Here is an 18,600-nt window from a genome sequence, read left to right as displayed (position 1 = left end):
AGTGCTCTTCTGTATTCTACTTTATTATATCCTGCTATTCTACTTTTTCTCCTCTACTCTTCTCTGTTCTACTCTTTACTATTATCTTCTTTACATTGTATTTTACTCTAATCTACTCAGCTCGAATTTTCTTCGCCCGTTCTATTCTACACTTACTTTAGTCTCATCCTTCTTTACTCTGCTACTGTGAAGTTGAATATGAATGTATGGGGAATATTCTTTCGAGGGAAAAGCCATGTTGAGCTGTTTCTTTCCTCTGCCTTTCCTGCGCGGGTGTGTCTGTGTGTGTGTGTGTGTGTGTGTGTGTGTGTGTGTGTATGCTGGTGATGTCACACTGGTGTGGGTCATTTGAAGGTTAGCAGCCTCGGAAGGGTTCACAGAAAGTTCACTCGCATATATTAGGCAACTCAGTCTTTCATTGTGTCGGAATGAACTACTAGGAAATGAGCTGCACGCAGGCAGGAGCACAGATCCATATTGCGCTTTTAAACGCGATATATTTATAAAATCATCTCTCGTTATGGAGAACTGCTGGCGGTAACCGGAGCGGGACCAAGCACAACACGAGCAGAACCATATGTAGAAACTAAAAGCGCTTATTTTTTATTTTTCAATTCTATAAAAAAGGAAAAATGTCGAGTGCGGATCTGGATGTATCGCTGGGGTTTTGCCGTGTTATCCGCTGATTGTGTTTGGAAACAGAGATTCACGCGAGCCAAACACACTGAAGAGTTTGATGGAGTTTCTCTGAACAGACTGCTATTTGTATTTTTTATTTTATTTATTTTATTTTTTTTTTTAAATAAGTGATATAAAGTGCAGGATGTTTGACTGTATGGATGTGTTATCGGGACACATGCTGGAGTTTTATTCGTCCAGTCGCTCTTCATGTATGTTACAGGAGAAAGCGCTCAGCGCGTGCTTCAACTGGCAACACCGACGCTCCAAACACTGTATGTCTGCATTTTCATATTTTCCTTATTTACACATGCATGACACTTAATTAACAATTAATCCCTTAATTACCTTTTATATTTGTTAATTTTAAGAAAAAAATATTTTAATATACACTAACAAAAAAGTACCAAAAAGTTTACCATGTTTTTTTGGTTAAGTATGTACATGGGAGTACCATGGTTTCCTCAGTTTACCATATAAATACCTAAGGATATGAACATGTTAATCATTTAATCATATAATCATAAAATATAAAAGTACTATGGTATTACAATGAATGTTTGGGCATTCACTATGGTTTACCATGGTATTTTTTGAAGTTGCTTGTAGTACCATGTAAATATCATGATACATTAATATACTAATTATACATGGTAATTCAGTACCATTATCAAGTAATATTGTTTTACAAATGTTCCATAGCAATACTGTGTTTTTGGACATATACCATGGTACCACTATAGTACGGAGTGCCTTTTAAATACTATGGTACATGGTAATAATTCAGCACCATAGTATATATCAAAGTAAAATGGTAATATTTTGTTTTTTTGGACACCTACCATGGTAATAATGCCGTAGTATGTAACATCTGCTACCATCACTATGGTACCTTCTCGTAAGGATAGAAACGTGGTGTGTAATTATATACTGTGTAATTAATATGGAGTAATACTAATGAATAGCATGTACTTATTGTGTTTGACACTGCTTGTTATTGTTTTTACTACAGTATTTACTTGCAGTGACGTGATATATGTAACATTAACACTGTTATGTAAAGTGTTACCAAACAGATTCTTGCTCAGTTGATGTTTATAGTCAGATAAAGTATTAAATAGTACATAATATTTATAATAGAGTGGTAATAAATTACATCTTATAGTTCAGAGGAGGATGCAGTTGAGTTTCATAATTTGTCTTTTATATTGACATTTTTGGCAGCACACATGGTTTTAGTATGCAGCCAAACACTAGCTGCACGGTGTGGAAGCTGTTTTCACTATGAGATTTATGGTCGCCAGTACAACAGCTTTGGGAATGTGTTCTGTAAACACTCATGACTTTGACACCCACTGGCCACTACCTACACACACATACACACACACACACCTGAAACTGACTTCATAGCACTGAGAAACAACAAATTATCTGTTTGATTGAGGTCACATTTATTTCAAAAGCACATCGTTTATACAATTAAGTGTCTGTAGTCCTCTGCCGCCATAAGCATTATTTATTTTTATGTTCTAAAGACACTCATGAAGACAGCACTGAGTGCACAGTGTGCTCACTGTCATTTCCCCATGTGTGTTTTCTCAGTGGACACAAATCAAAGGAAAGTTGCCCTTATCGGACGGCAGCCGTCTGACGGTGTCAACAGTCCACTCGAGCTCTCACAGATGGCAACAGTACTGAGCATGCACAGGCAGTACTAAAGCAATTACCACACTCTATCCACGCAGTGTGACACAATAACATCTGATTTATGACTAGGGTGGCCAGACGTCCCGTTTTTCCTGGGACAGTCCTGTATTTAAGCACTTTTTCTAGTGTCCCGACTTATTCTGAAAAAATCGTTTTTTGTCCCGTATTTCTCCTCTCCTAAAATTTCTCTATCGCCTATGTGGTTTTCTCAGTAACCTGAGTATTCTAATCAAAGGTAGCCAAGGATACGGCTTGTAAAACCAATAAAATCACAACATGTTATTTGAAGTACATGATTGGATTAAACTATCCAATCACAATCCCCTATCAATAGACGTCCAGTTAGTGAACTGATTGAAGAGTCAGTTTGAAAGAGCACACAGATGAAATTGTGGCTGGAAAAATGTCAAGGAAGCATGCATGTACATTTAATGAGGATCTTCAAAAAGAGTTTACATTTCTAAAAAAGGAGTCACAGACAGAGCCTAGTAAAGTGAGGTTTGAAATTTGTGGAGCTCGCTTTTCCATCGCCCATGGAGGCTGTGCCAACATCGCGCAGCATGTTCATACAAGAAAACATGTGGATGCTGCTAAAAGTAAGTGTGCCACACCAAGTGTTAGTGATTTTTTTGTGAAGCAAAGTTCTGAATCTGACAAGGTGCACACAAGTGAAGGATGTTTTGCTTATCATTCTGTTGTGCATGGCCATAGCTTTGCATATTCATGACCTGAGAAAAGTTTTGCAGGCCATCCTGGAGGAATCATTCATACCCTCTGACATTAAAAAGAAGTTGGATGCCCTGGTTGAAGCTGGTGACATGTGAGCGGATGATTTCTTTGTGCAGTGAGAAACTTTTTTCAGCATCGGTGTATTACCTCCAAAATTGGAGCCGCTCATTGGAGAACACAGAAAAACTTGAGTGGGCCCTACTGAGAGACATCCCAGAGTGGAAAGACATTCAGAGCACTCGTTGCATCACTGAGTGGAACATGAACAAGACGGCCGTGTCTGAGAGATGGACAGACATTTTAGCTGGAGAGCAAGACCATCAACTTCGGAGTCTTAGACAAGGTCGTGGAGTTTGTTTTACGTCTGCCTGGGACATCTGCATCTGTGGAGCGTGTGTTCTCATTAATGAACTTAGCATGGACACTGGATAAATCTTGACTCAGTGTAACAGTCATGAAGGCAATGCTTTTCGTACGTCTTAATTTTGGACTGGACTGCTCTGCATTTTACGATAAACTCTTGAAAGTCAAGCGCACACTGAAACAATAACAATAAAGATTGAAAGTGAAAGTAACCATCAAAAAAATAAATAAATAAATAAAAATAAATCAAAGTATTAAGGTGCACTGCAATGTTATTAATATTAAAAAATAGAAAAATTATATTAAAAAAAAAGAATAATTTTTAATGATACTGCCCTGCAACAATAAAGTTGTGCATTCGATTCAGTAATCGCGTTTGTAATTTAGTTTGATTTTAAATGGGCCTACCTTCCTAAAAATAAAGAAAGCTAACTACACCGACAAGGTAAAACTATAATTAGCATTTATTGCAATCAAAAATGATTATTAATTTGCTGTTTATTTGTTGGTGTTTTTCTTTTTTTTCTTTTTCTTTTTTTTTCTTTTTAACTAGCGCTGCCATTTTTTTCTGTATGCCCCAAGCACTTTTTAAACTTTACAAATAAAACATATTAGTAATAAACACATTGTATACTAACTGTTGCTCTGCGATTAAGCATTTAGTAGCATTGAGGCAAATGTCGATCATGATTTCTACAAGCTGTAAAATTGAAAATAAAAGCTATTTTTGGAGAAAAACAGAAATGTATCATTTGGAACCTAATGTGTTGGAAAATAGCAATAAATTAGTTTTCTGTATTGTTATGTGCTTGCCACTTATAGGGTTAAATAACATGTATGAACAAACAGTTGGCCTGTCGTAAGGTTGCAAAGCACTGTGGCGAGTTAGTCATCTAAAAACTATATTGATTAATTTCAAAACTGGTAAAAGTGGGGGGCCTGGGTAGCTCAGTGGTAAAAGACGCTGGCTACCACCCCTGGAGTTCGCTAGTTCACTAGTTAAAATCCCAGGGCATGCTGAGTGACTCCAGCCAGGTCTCCTAAGCAACCAAATTGGCCCAGTTGCTAGGGAGGGTAGAGTAACATGGGGTAACCTCCTCGTGGTCGCTATAATGTGGTTCAATGTTGGTGGGGTGCATGGTGAATTGAGCACAGATGCCACGGTGGATGGTGTGAATCCTCCACACACGCTATGCCTCCATGGTAACATGCTCAGCAAGCCACATGATAAGATGCGCGGGTTGATGGTCTCAGACGCAGAGGCAACTGGGATTCATCCTCCGCCACCCGGATTGAGGCGAATCACTACACAACCACAAGGACTTTGCACTGGGAATTGGGCATTCTAAATTGGATAAAAATGGGGAAAAAAAAAAATGGTAAAAGTGTATCTGGTTGTGTTTCTTATGTAATGGGGTCTTTAGCCTGCCTAACGTATTTTCACTATGCCTACATTCATCTTCGCAAATTATGTTCACGGAGGTTGTAGGGCAGGGGTGGATCTAGAAATTTTTATATTGGGTGGTAAGGGGGTGGCATGCAGACTATGAGGGGTGGCGACACCAAAGCAAGCGCCCATGTGTAGTTCTTATGGATTAAGGTACCGTGCTTTATTGCAACAATTACTAGTTCATTAATTGGAGTCACAATCAAATTATAAATATCCATGAATTTGCGATACAACTGCATTTTCACAGGAACCACATAGTAACCGTTTTGCTACTGATTTGCCAACATTAAAAATATATATATATATTTTTACATAATAAAAAATAAGTAACAAAATGTATATCTCCAGAGCTCTAAGACAATGTCTATTAAATACATCAACAAATTCTAAATGTTCCTTAGCTTCATATTTTGAACTGGCAATCTGGATTAAACGTCATCACCTTGCAGGACAAATGTTTTAATTTGTTAAGTGTACTCATGGATGGAAAATTCATGCATATCCAATGTCATTCTGCTAATAAAGTCCTGAAGGTGCCTGATCACCTTTTTTTTTTTTTTTTTTTGTTATTAAAAGTTTTTATTGATTCCATATAATATACTGTATATATAATAATAATAATATTATAATAAAAAAATTACAGAATATTTGGAATCACATTATATTATTTACAACCCTTCCTCCCAAACATTAACCACCCCACCCCACCACCTAACACAAACAGATACCCCAGTGGTCAAATACAATTGACAAAGACACACAAACAGACAATAAAACAGAAGAAAATATTTAGAAATACATTTAAAAAAGTATATGTTCAAAAACAAAAAAGCTACAACATACACCTTTAAAACAACACGTCTCCCTCCACTGCCCCTCCCCGAGAGCCCTCCAAAAAGGCCAAATAGCTGCACCACCTCCTGATGAACATATCCTTGTTGCCTAGCCTTCTATATGACAACTCTACCCAAGCTGCCACCCTGCCCATCTCCTCGCAACACTCATGAAACGAGGGGGCTCCAGCTGACTTCCATCCTCTAAGGATAACCTGTCTGCCCACCATAACAACAGCCAGGATCCAATTGTTCATGTACTTATCTCCTACATCAATGACTGCCCCGTCACCCAAAATACAGAGCCTGGGGCAAAAGGAGATCCGAGTGCCCAATATGTCGCCAATAAAATTCTGGACCCTCAACCAGAACTCCTGTATTTTACGACACCCCCAAAAAACATGGGTGGTGTCTCCATCTTCTGAATGGCATCGCCAGCAGGTGGGTGTGTCCTTAAGACCAAGCCTATATAATTTAGAAGGGGTCCAATTAAATCTATGCAGAATCTTAAATTGCATAAGGCACACCCTTGCATCTCTAGATGCAGACTTGATGTTTTTAAGAATCCTAGCCCACACTTCCTCCTCCAAAAACAAATTTAATCTTCCTCTCATAATCTTTTGAGGGAATTTAAAGCTCTGTCCCCCAGACTCTGAATTAGCAGGGAGTAATACACTGATGCCTCATGATCTTTTCCAAAAGCAGTAATCACCACTCCCAGAGTATCTGCCGCACTAGGGGGGTGCGTGCCACTCCCAGAAACAGTGCAGTAGGTGTAGGTGGCGCAGCTGTAAATACTTATAAAATTGAGATCTGGGAATCCCAAAATTTTGAACCAAAATTTCAAAAGGTCTCAATACTTCGCTCTCATATAGGTCACCGAGTGTATTAACCCCCCTCACAATCCAATCTGACCAACAGAAAGGGGACTTATTAATGCATAGTTTAGGGTTCTGCCATATGCTCGAGGCTACGTTTAAATAAATATCTGAATTTAACATTCTGGACACTTTTGTCCATATCAAGTGTAAATGCAAAATAACGGGGTGTGACTTAACTTCTTCGATTAATTTGATCGAAAGGCTTTGAAGAGGTGAGATAGGGGCAAGAGCTTCCTATTCAATACAAAACCAGGGAGGGGCTCTCTCAGGTGGAAGCGACCAATGAGCCAAATGTCTGAGACAGAATGTGTAACAATAAAACAAAATCTTGGGTAGGCCTAACCCACCTTTGTCAATCGGCCTATGTAACTTATTGAAATTTAAGCTGGTGCGCTTACCATTCCAAATGAAGGACCGCTATGCTATCAAATTGCTTGAAATAAGAGAGGGGGACATCTATAGGGAGAGATTGTAACAGATAGTTGAATTTTGGAATACAATTCATTTTAATTACATTAACCTTCCCAATCATCGATGTGTAATGAAGCCCACCTGTCCACATCATTCGAAAACCTTTTTATTAAGGGATCAAAATTAACTCTGACTATATCAGACAAATTTGCCAGGAATAAAATTCCCAAATACTTAATGCCCTGTTTGGGCCACTGGAAGGTGCCCGCTGGAAGGCCGTTACTGGACAGTACGCTGTCAAAGCCAAAGCTTCGGATTTAGACCAATTGACTTTGTATCCTGAGAACTTGGAAAAGTAATTAATAATTCTGTGGAGGCAAGGCATAGATCTAGTAGGGTTGGAGACGAATAATGAAATATCATCTGCGTAAAGCAGAAGCTTATGCACCACACCTCCCGCCACCACCCCTGGAAAATCATCCTCCTTTCTTATCGCGGCTGCTGATGGTTCCAGGGCAAGACAGAACAATAATGGGGAAAGAGGGCAACCCTGCCGAATGCCCCTATTCAGAGTAAAATAATCTGAAATTAATACATTTGTTTCTACCGCTGCTACAGGGTGTCTATAAAGTAACTTAATCCAACCAATAAATGTACTCCTGAACCCATACATTTCCAAAATCTTAAAAAGATAATCCCATTCTACCATATCAAATGCCTTTTCGGCATCAAGTGAGATGGCAATGACCGGAGACTGATCATTTGCTACTGACCACATAATATTGATGAGACGCCTGATGTTATCAGAAGAGCTGCGGCTCCGAATAAACCCCACCTGATCTATATGTATAAGAGATGTCATAACCTTACTTAATCGGTTAGCCAAAATTTTTGTCAAAATTGTAACATCTGGTTGGATCAGGGAGATTGGACGGTAACTTTTACACCTGCTTGGATCTTAGTCCTTTTTAAGAATCAGACTGATCCGGGCTTGTGTCATGGTTGGAGGAAGCCTTCCATTCTTTAATGATTCAGTATAAACTTCTAACAAAAGTGGAGCCAGTTCTGTAGCATAGGATCTAAAAAATTCTGCTGCAAAACCATCTGGACCCGGAGCCTTGCCAGTAGGTAGAGACTTAATTACCTCGTCAAGCTCCTCCAAGGTTATCTCAAAATCAAGAGACATTTTTGCTCAGTCGTCAGTTTAGGAAGATCTAATGGTTCCACAAAGTTTCTAATATCTTCATCAGTAGACGAAGACGTGGAACTATAAAGATCAAGGTAGAACTTTTTAAAGGCATTATTAATATCAATGGCCAAGGTAAAAATTTCACCACCAGCAAATTTCACTGTGGGAATGGTAGAAAGAGACTCTCTCTGCTTTATATATCTAGCCAAATGCTTCCCTGCTTTGTCCCCCGACTCAAAGTAGGACTGTCTTGCCCTGAATAACCAAAACTCCACTTTCCGTGACAAAATAGTATTATATCTGTATTTCAATCGAGTCAATTCTCTGAGGCCATCAGATGACATACGGTGCTTCAGCTCTACCTCTGCACTTTTAATATTTCCTTCCAACTCCACGAGTTCTCGTGCCTTGGATTTTTTGATGAATGAGGCATACTGTATGATCCAGCCCCTAAGAACCGCCTTAAGTGCTGCCCACAGAGGATAATGAGGACCAGTTGGTCTCCATATAAACATTGATTTCAGTCTTTAACATTTGTTGGAAATCAGGATTTTGCAAAAGGGACACATTAAGGCGCCAACTATATGATTTATTTTTCTCTGTATATGGCAACACCTCTAAACTCACCAGGGCGTGATCCGAGACTAAGATATTTCCAGTTGAACAATCAACAACAGATGAAATGAGTGATTTGGATATTTAAAAAAATCTATTCTAGAATAAATCTTATGGACTGATGAAAAAAATGTATAGTCCCTACCAGATGGGTTCAAAAGTCTCCAAATATCTGTAAGACCAAGATTTTTACACATCCTGTGAAGCGTCAGTGTTTCTCTAGGGGGCTTACACACTTTTGCTTCACTATGATCAAGGACTGAGTCCATCAAAAGATTAAAGTCTCCGCCCAATATTATATCATGAGGGGTGCCAGCGGTTTGCAGCATCCCTTCAAGATCTGTAAAAAAGCCCTGATCATCAGCGTTAGGTGCGTAAGTATTAGCCAAAATCAACCTTTGCCCCTGAATTTCAGCTAAAACAATAATGACTCCTATTTTATTTTTAGTCTGTTTGAGACATTTGAATTGTAGATGTTTATTAATCAATATAATGACTCCCTTGCTTTTACTTGAGCCATCACTAAAGAAAACATGTCCACCCCATATCTTCCCAAAATGTTCAACTTCCTGCGGGGAGAGATGTGTTTCTTGAAGAAACACTATATCATATTTCTTATGTTTAAGAGTGTGGAGAGAGGCAATCCACGCATATTAACATTTGACATTTTGATATAGTAGTAAAAATTAATTGTGTGTCAAAAACAAAATTATACAGATCATTCACAAATTTGTGAGGCAAAATTACATAACAGAGAATACTTTGTAAAATAAACCCCAGCCAATTGGAAGAATGAACACAAAGAACATGTATATTCATTCACAGAACTGTCTCAAAGGTGTGATCTTCCACAAAACAAATTCCAGCTGATATAAAACCGTTCAGATTCCTCGGAGAGACAAACGAATGTTCAGTGAGCCAGCTGTCATGAGTTAAGCGGATGGCATAATCATTCCAATGTCCCGTAAAAATACTCAACAAAACAAACTCCAGCCAGCAGGAGGAATAAGCACGAAGAATGAACAGATTAATCCACAGCTGTTCCAAAGGAGTGTTATTCAATAGAACAAGCTCCAGCCGCTAGTCGGAACTAATACAAAAAGAAACAAAACTGGCATCCCGGTTCTCCGGACAGTCGAGTCAATTCACTCGGAGGCCGCATAAAAGTATATACCATAATTTACTCAATCCGTCAACTTTATAAAAGACATCTTTGTGTGAGCATGTAGATATTTTGCGGTCATCCGTAGTGTCCACTCTCAAACTGGCCAGGAACTTCAAAGCAAATGTAATCTTCTGTCAAAGCAAAAGTTTCTTTAAGGAAAAGTGTTATTCACAAAACAAACTCCAGCCACTTGGTGGAGCCAACGCAAAAAGAAAAAAGAAACCAAAATGACGCCCAGCTTCCTCAAAAGCCAGATTAAGTACAGCGAGTCGACCCACTCATGTGAGAAACACCCAATGGTTTACTCACCCATTGATTCTATAAAAGACATTGCCTGATTGGGACATGTAAATACTTTGTGACCATCCTTCATTTCTATTCTCAGTTTGGCCGGAAACATCAGAGCAAAAGTGATCTTTCGCTTGTAGGGCTTTACTGGTTGTTTAGATCAGTGTTACTATCAGAAATAATTAATAATTATTTCTTTAGTTATTAAGTAATATTTAAATTAATTAATTGAATCTAACTCATTAAAACCTCATATGGGGCTCCAGTAAATGTAGTGCGCTATGTTTAGGAGCGGGTTTGGTTATTAGCAATAATTAATAATTATCAAAGATAATTATTAATTATTCAAATCAATAGAACATTGAGAATCAATGCTAGCTTTTCTAATCCTTTAAATCAACAATTATCAAAGATAATCGTTAATTGTTAACATCGATGAAACATTAATTAAAATTAACACCAGCTTATTGATCATTCAAATTCAACAATCATCAAAGATAATTATCAATTATCAAAAATCAACAGAATATTAATAAGGATTAACATTGACGGGGCACCACCCTGGAATCAGGGACTAATAACCAGATAGTATAACAGTCTCAATATTAGATTGTTTTCTTAGGAAAATCGACATCCGAAGAATATCGATTTTCGGGAAAAAAACAATGAATGAATGAATGAAGGCTTGAATCCGAGCACTGACATCCCGTCTGCTTGACACAGGTGTATGCAAAACAAACCAAAACACTTCCCTTTCTAATATAACAAAGTTTATTTATGCAGAAATATCAATTAATAATTAATACAATGCAGTCAATAAACTTTCAACTTCCAACTACAAACTAAACAGTGATATGGAATACTGTGATAATCCTATAACACATAAGGTGTGTGTGTGTGTGTGAGAGCGAGTGTGTGTGTGTGTGTGTGTGTGTGTGTGTGTGTAAGGAGGGACGCCCACAGAATGGCAGACGTGACTCTCCTGGAGAGTATGTCACGCGAGACTTCCGGCCAGAGAATATGGCCATGAATGTGGGCGGAGAGAAACCAGTCAATGGCGTCTACCAGTTACCGCGTGTATCCGCTTGTACGATCTGAGCTTTATCACGAAGCTATCTACTAGCCAAAAATGTGTCCGAGAATGTTTGTGAGGGATCGCGCATGTGCGTGTGTGTGTGTGTGTGTGGTTAGTACGAGAGAGAGAGAGAGAGAATAAAGTGACGGCCCCAAAGCCGGTTTCGCGATCGTGGGAGAGGAAGCAGCTGTTAGTTTATCACTCAGAGATGCGGTGGATGGCTTTATTCTGCACATAAACTTTCTCCTTTGCATGATAAATACATCATCATTATGACACACCCTTCACGGTATCGGCTCTGCTTTTGTTAACACAGACACATCCCGGGATTGACCCCGGCAACGTTACTAGGTTCTGATCCTGGGATAAAATTTTGGGGCACTCAGAAGGCCTGATCCCGCCGATATCCCGGGATCAGAGCCCAGTGTGAATGAGGTTTATGTAATTAAATATGTAAATACGGAGTAATACTTACAAATAACGTACTTACTGAGCAATTGTTTTATGGCACTGCTTGTTATAGTTATTACTACAGTAATTAAATGGAAATACAGTTTAAATTGTAGGATGACTAAATTATTAATTATACATCAAGTAAAAACACGGTAAAATTGGTCTGTAAAGAGTCTTTGAAAAATTAATGAAAAAGCAGCATAAAATATTTAAAAAAGAACACAAAGTTTGGTTTCTTTGTTATTTGTACATTTTCCAATTTAATATTATTATCGAATTTACATGTAAAATTATTATAGAATTTACACATAAAATAGTTCATATAATGAATAAATGTTTTATATATTCAGTTTGTGTGTGTCACATCTGCACCCAGTTCTGCTCTCCACCACCAGAGGTCCTCTTCACCCGAATATTGACTCTCACTCCACACCTGTTCACTATCACGCTGATTACTCTCCCTGGCTATTTATACTCCACTCAATCTGTGTATCTTTGCGAAGTCTTGCCAATCTCATAGCAGTTGTTAGTTCTGAGCATTTATCACCAGCCTGTATTCCTGTGTATTACCATTGCCTGTTTCCCTGGATTATTCTCTATTGCCTGCCGATTTGGATTTGTTTGAACTGTGTATTGCCTGCTTACCTGGTTATGACCTGACTCGACTACTCTTCTGATTAAAACTCTGCTAATGGATCTTACTTCTGTGTCTAAGTCTGGTTCGTCACAGAAGATTTCGCCACCCATAGATCCAGCGGAAATTTCATCGATTCACGCAGTGTTTGCTTCTTAAGCCAGTCTACTCGATGATCATCACAGACAACTTGGTCAGGTTTCCACCACCATGGAAGAGGTTTTAAGCTAACTGTACTCTTCTGCTAGCTCACAGAGGCAGTCAGCAATTCCGGTTTCGCCTGCTGCATCCTCGCAACTGGAGACTTCGCAAAGCCGCTCAAACTTCCGCTCTCCCCATCTCGCTCTCCCAGAGAAGTTCAACGGTGCACCAGGTCAGTGTGATGGTTTTTTATTACAATGCAAGATCTACATGGCTCAGGTACCTCACATTTATCCCATTGAGGAGGCTAAAGTAGCATTTATTACCTCATTGCTCACAGGCAGAGCTTTAGAGTGGGCCACTGCCATTTGGAATCATAATGAGGAAATTCATAGCTCAGTTGAACTGTTTATCTCCCACTTTACGAGTATTTTTCAGCATCCAGTTTACGGCAAAGATGTGGAAGACCGCATTATTCATAGATTTAAGGGAAAGTCTATGGCAGCAGACTATGCACTCACTTTTTGCACTTTGGCAGCACAAACTGGATGGACTAATGCACCATTAAAGACGATTTACTGCAATGGACTGAGTCACCAGTTACAAGCAGAGATGGCTGGTCGTGATGAGAACCTCTCACTAGAACAGTTCATCTCTCTCTCCATTAAGTTGGATAATTTGAGGCACTCTCGCTATCCAGTTCCCCAGGTATCCAATACTCCTTCTGTTACTCTTTCTGAACCTATGCAACTGGGTTATGCCAGACTGACGAGAGAGGAACCCAACCGGCTTTGCCTGTACTGTGGGGAGAGTGGTCACTTTCTGTCTTCCTGTCCTATTCAGCCACATGGATCGCCCCAACATGATTCATTGAGTGATTTTCCTATTCATCCTATTGAAAACCATCGTATGTTTGTGCCTGTGACTCTTAGCTCAGCCACTTGTAATATCACTGTTGAAGCACTCTGGAGCAGCTGGAAATTTTATTGATGCTCACCTTGTTGATAAGTTGTCCCTCTGGACTGCCCCCTGTGTGCCCTCTCTTTCTGTTTTTAATAAATCCCAGGCGATAACTCTACCTCCACACCATCCAGGTGACTGTGCTATTGACCTCCTCCTGGGCACACAACCACCCAAGAGTCGCATCTACCCACTTCCCTGTGCAGAGACGAAAGCCACGGAGAAGTATGTGGAGGAGGCGTTACACCTGAGTTTCGTTCAGCCTTCTTCCTTACCTGCTGCTGCGGGCTTCTTCTTCATCAAAAAGAAGGATGGAGGTCTACGCCCTGTGCATTGATTACAGGGGTTTGAATGCTATAACTGTTAAATTCCCTTATCCACTCCCGTTGGTTCCAGTAACATTGGAGCAGTTGCGAGGTATTCACTAAACTCGATTTATGACATGCCTAAAACCTCATTCGGATCCGGCAGGGAGATGAGTGGTAAATGGCGTTCTTTACCCATTTAGGCAACTGAGTTCCGGGTCATGCCTTATGGTCTAGCCAATGCACCATCCGTTTTCCAATCCTTCATGAATGATGTTTTCCATGATCTCCTGAACCATTGTGTTATAGTATACATTGATGACATACTGATCTATTCCCGTCTTTGGAGGTCCACAAGCAGCGTATTCACGAAGTCCTGCAACATCTACTGGATAACCATCTCTTCGTCAAATCTGAGAAATTTCCACCACTTCCTTTCTGGGATATGTCCTGAGCCCTGAAGGAGCCAATATGGACACAGCTAAGGTAAAAGCAGTCACAGATTGGCCTCACTCCACTACTGTCAAGGAGTTGCAATGATTTCTGGGATTTGCCAACTTCTATCGAAGCTTTATCCGTAACTTTAGCACCATTCCTGCTCCTCTCACATCTCTTCTCAAAGGCAAGCCAAGGACGTTGACTTGGACTTCTGAAGCTTCTACGGCCTTCCAGAACCTCAAGCAGTGCTTTGTCCAGGCTCCTGTCCTTCGTCACCCTGACCCTAACTTTCCGTTCATCGTGGAGGTAGACGCTTTGGATACCGGTGTTGGTGTGGTCCTGTCTCAACGATATGGTAATCCTCCCAAGATGCATCCCTGTGCTTTCTTTTCTCGAAACATAATTCTACTGAGCAAAATTACAATGTGGGGAATCGTGAGTTACTGGCTATGAAAGCAGCTTTTGAGGAGTGGCACCTTTGGCTTGAGGGGGCTCAACATCCATTCATGGTATTAACTGATCACCGTAATTTCGAGTACCTCCAAACAGCAAAACGCCTGTCCCCACGTCAAACTCGGTGGTCCTTGTTCTTCACCAGATTCAACTTTACAGTTACCTACCATCCTGGGTCCAAGAACACTAAGGCTGATGCTCTGTCCCGCATGTATGCGCCTAGTACCCCTGAACCAGCACAAACCATTCTACTTCCCTCTATCATTGCAGCTCCTGTCCAATGGGATACCATGAGTGAGATTACTCAAGCATCCTGGACTGAACCAGCACCAGAGACCTGTCGTCCTGAGTGGATTTCACTACGATCTCGGGTCATCCAGTGGGTCCATACATCACTCGCCTCCGGGCATCCAGGGGAGAACCGCACCACACAATTTTTACAAAATAAGTGTTGGTGGCCTACCCTGTCCCAGGATGTCTCTCAGTATGTCAAGAGTTTTTCTAACTGTGCTCAAACCAAATTGTCTAGACATCCTCCAGCAGGCCTCCTTCAACCCTTACCTATTCCTCAGCGCCCCTGGTCACACATTGCAGTGGACTTCCTCACTGACTTGCCCCCTTCCCAGGGCAGCACCACCATCATGATAGTTGTGAACCGGTTCTCCAAGGCTTGTCATCTCATTTCTCTCAAGAAGCTTCCCTCTGCTCTAGAAACTGTAGAGACTATTTTTCATCAAGTTTTCCAGTTCTACGGACCACCTGGTACATTGGAAATGGACATTGTCTCCGACCGAGGTTCGCAGTTTACTTCATGGGGTTTGGAGGGGTTTTGCAAACTGTTAAATATCAATATCAGTCTCACATCTGGTTATCATCCCCAGTCCAATAGTCAGATGGAACGTCTGAATCAAGAGGTAAGCCGTTTTCTTTGTACCTTCTGTAGTACTGACCAGTACGATTGCTGTCGGTTTCTCCCCTAGGCAGAATATGCCCAGAACTCACTCCGCAGCTCATCAACTGGCATGACTCCTTTCCAATGTGTCCTGGGTTTTCAACCACCTCTTTTCCCATGGTCTGGTGAACCCTCTGATGTCCTGGCTATCAACCACTGGATGCACCGGAGCGAGCAAACTTGGGAATCCGCCCATATCCATCTGCAGAAAGCTGTTCATCAGCAGAAGATCCAAGCTGACAAGCATCACAGACCCTTCCCCTCCCTCCGTTCTGGTCAGCGGATGTGGCTATCCACTTGAGATCTCTGGCTCCCCTGAAAGAAGCTTTCTCCCAGGTATGTGGGACCTTTTAAGAAAATTTTAACTGATCAATCCAGTCAGTTACAAGCTCCAACTTCCTCCTAATTATCGTGTCTCTCCTACCTTTCATGTCTCCCTCCTCAAACCTGTGGTTGTAACTCCTGGGAGCATGACAACTGACCCTCCTCCACCACTGGACCTCGACGGAGATCTCGCTTACAGTGTCAATGCCATCCTGGACTCTCAATGGCGCGGAGGTCGTCTTCACTATCTGGTGGATTGGGAGGGGTATGGTCCAGAGGAACACTCCTGGGTTGACACCAATGATATTCTTGACCTAACCCTGGTTACAGAGTTCCATCAAGCTCACCCCAACCGTCCAGCACCTAGACCCCAGGGAGGCCTCCTGTACACTCGGGGCGGGGGGGGGGGGATAAAAGGGGGGGTACTGTCACATCTGCACCCAGTTCTGCTCTCCACCACTAGAGGTCCTCCTCACCCAAATATTGACTCTCACTCCACACTTGTTCACTATCACGCTGATTACTCTCCTTGGCTATTTTTACTCCACTCAATCTGTGTATCTTTGCAAAGTCTTAACAATCTCATAGCAGTTGTCAGTTCTGAGCATTTATCACCAGCCTGTATTTCTGTGTATTACCATTGCCTGTTTCCCTGGATTATGACCCTTGCCTGACTCGAATACTCTTCTTATTAAAACTCTGCTAATGGATCTTACCTCTGTGTCTAAGACTGGTTCGTCACAGTATGTCAGCCTTTTTATGTGTTAACATATCTTTACATTTATAAATGTATATGTCAGTTTCACCCAAACCACTGCAAATATACAGATAAAGGATGCTCTAAAACAACTGAAATAATATGACAATGTTTAAATTAATTATATTATTACTATTATACATCAAATGAAAAACAGGGTTAGATTGGTCTGTAAAAAGTCTATTTCCAAAATGAAAAAAGCAGCATAAAATAAAAAAGAACACAAATTTTACAAGTACAGAGTGAAAAAGTCTGTATGTGTGTGTATAAAAATATATACATAGTGAATTAATATAATTGTATTTATTCTGTTTAGTATATATCAGTCTTTTTATGTGAGCTGATATATCTCTACATATCCTTCTATCTATCTATCTACTGTGTATATATTGTTACGCTGATGGGAAGGACGAGATGAGAGAGTGTGGATCCAAAGGCAGAATTATTTATGCTACTCAGAAGATGAAGAAATAAAGATGAAAATAAAACACTTGAGATAAAGGGAAAATCAAACAACAGCAGTTTGCAGGTGAAATATGTATGTAACATTCAAATGAATATGCTAACAAACAAACAGACAAACTAACAAGAACCAACAATGAGGGAAGGAAACCAGAGGGTATTTATACACAGAAAAATGATGAGGGAACAGGAAATAGCTGTGGAAGATGGAGGGCGGGTGATGGTAATCAAAAAGGTGCATCCTGGGAAATGAAGTCCATGAACAAGGGGAAAACACAAGGCAGTTCATGACAGAACCCCCCCCCCCCTGCCCCAAAGGGGATGGGAAGGCAGGCAGGGACAAGCAGACCAGGAAGGATCCGGAGGATGATTAAGAAGCCAAGGAGGAGTTGGTGGACAATCAAGAGGCCAGGGAGGAGCTGCAGACGATCAGGAGGCCTGGGAGGCGGCCACAAAATAGGGACAGGGTCAGGGGGCGGAGCCACAGTAGGTTCGTGGAGTTGAGTCTCAGGAGGCAGAGCCAAAGGTGGAGCGGGCAGAGCCGCAGGAGGAGCAGGGAATTGAATTCCAGGAGGAGAATCCGGAGGTGGAGCGGGTAGAGCCACTGGAGGATCAGGAATTTGAGACTCAAGAGGAACTGCTGGAGGTGGAGCAGGTAGAGCCACAGGAGGAGCAGGGAACTGAGTTCCAGGAGGAGGATCCGGAGGTGGAGCGGGCAGAGCCGCTGGAGGATCAGGGATTTGAGACTCAGGAGGAGGAGCCGTAGATGGAGCGTGTGGAGCCGCAGGAAGAGCAGGAATTTGAGTCTCAAATGGAGTGGGAGGAGTCTCAGGCAAAATGGGCGGAGCCGCTGGAGGGTGAGTCTCAGGAGAAGCGGGCGGAGCCACTGGAACAGGAATCACAGGGGGAGTGGATGTGGAAGCTGAGGAGGAGTCTCTGGGGGAGCGGACGGAACCGCTGGAGGAGCGGGCGAAGTCATGGGAGACTCTGAGGGCGGAGTCGTGGAAGACTCTGATGGTGGAGTCACCGTGGTCAGGAGCGCTGGCAGCGACTGGGAAACGACCTCCGTGGTCGTGAGCATGGACAGTGATAGGGGAACCATCTCTGTGGTTGTTAGCATTGGCAGTGATAGGGGAACGACCTCCGTGGTCGTGAGCATGGACAGTGATAGGGGAACGATCTCTGTGGTTGTGAGCATGGGCAGTGATAGGGGAACGATCTCTGTGGTCGTGAACATGGGCAGTGATAGGGGAATGACCTCCGTGGTCGTGAGCATGGGCAGTGATAGGGGAACGATCTCTGTGGTCGTGAACATGGGCAGTGATAGGGGAACGACC

The 18,600-nt window shown here is 41.5% G+C and overlaps 1 protein-coding gene across 1 annotated transcript in view; it reads left to right on the top strand.

Moving 5' to 3' along the window:
• Window positions 1-448: 448 nt before the first annotated feature.
• Window positions 449-18,600, top strand: part of LOC127425144 (retinoic acid receptor beta-like) — a 220,115-nt gene continuing 201,963 nt past the window's right edge. The window contains exon 1 of the mRNA XM_051670829.1: window positions 449-953. Within this exon, the coding sequence (XP_051526789.1) occupies window positions 824-953 (130 nt within the window). The 5' untranslated portion in view covers window positions 449-823. The remainder of the gene's footprint in view (window positions 954-18,600) is intronic.

Source organism: Myxocyprinus asiaticus, chromosome 34 (assembly GCF_019703515.2).
Source record: "Myxocyprinus asiaticus isolate MX2 ecotype Aquarium Trade chromosome 34, UBuf_Myxa_2, whole genome shotgun sequence".
Classification (NCBI taxonomy): Eukaryota; Metazoa; Chordata; class Actinopteri; order Cypriniformes; family Catostomidae; genus Myxocyprinus; species Myxocyprinus asiaticus.
Note: the sequence above shows the minus strand (reverse complement) of the source record. Positions and strands in the feature narration are given on the sequence as shown.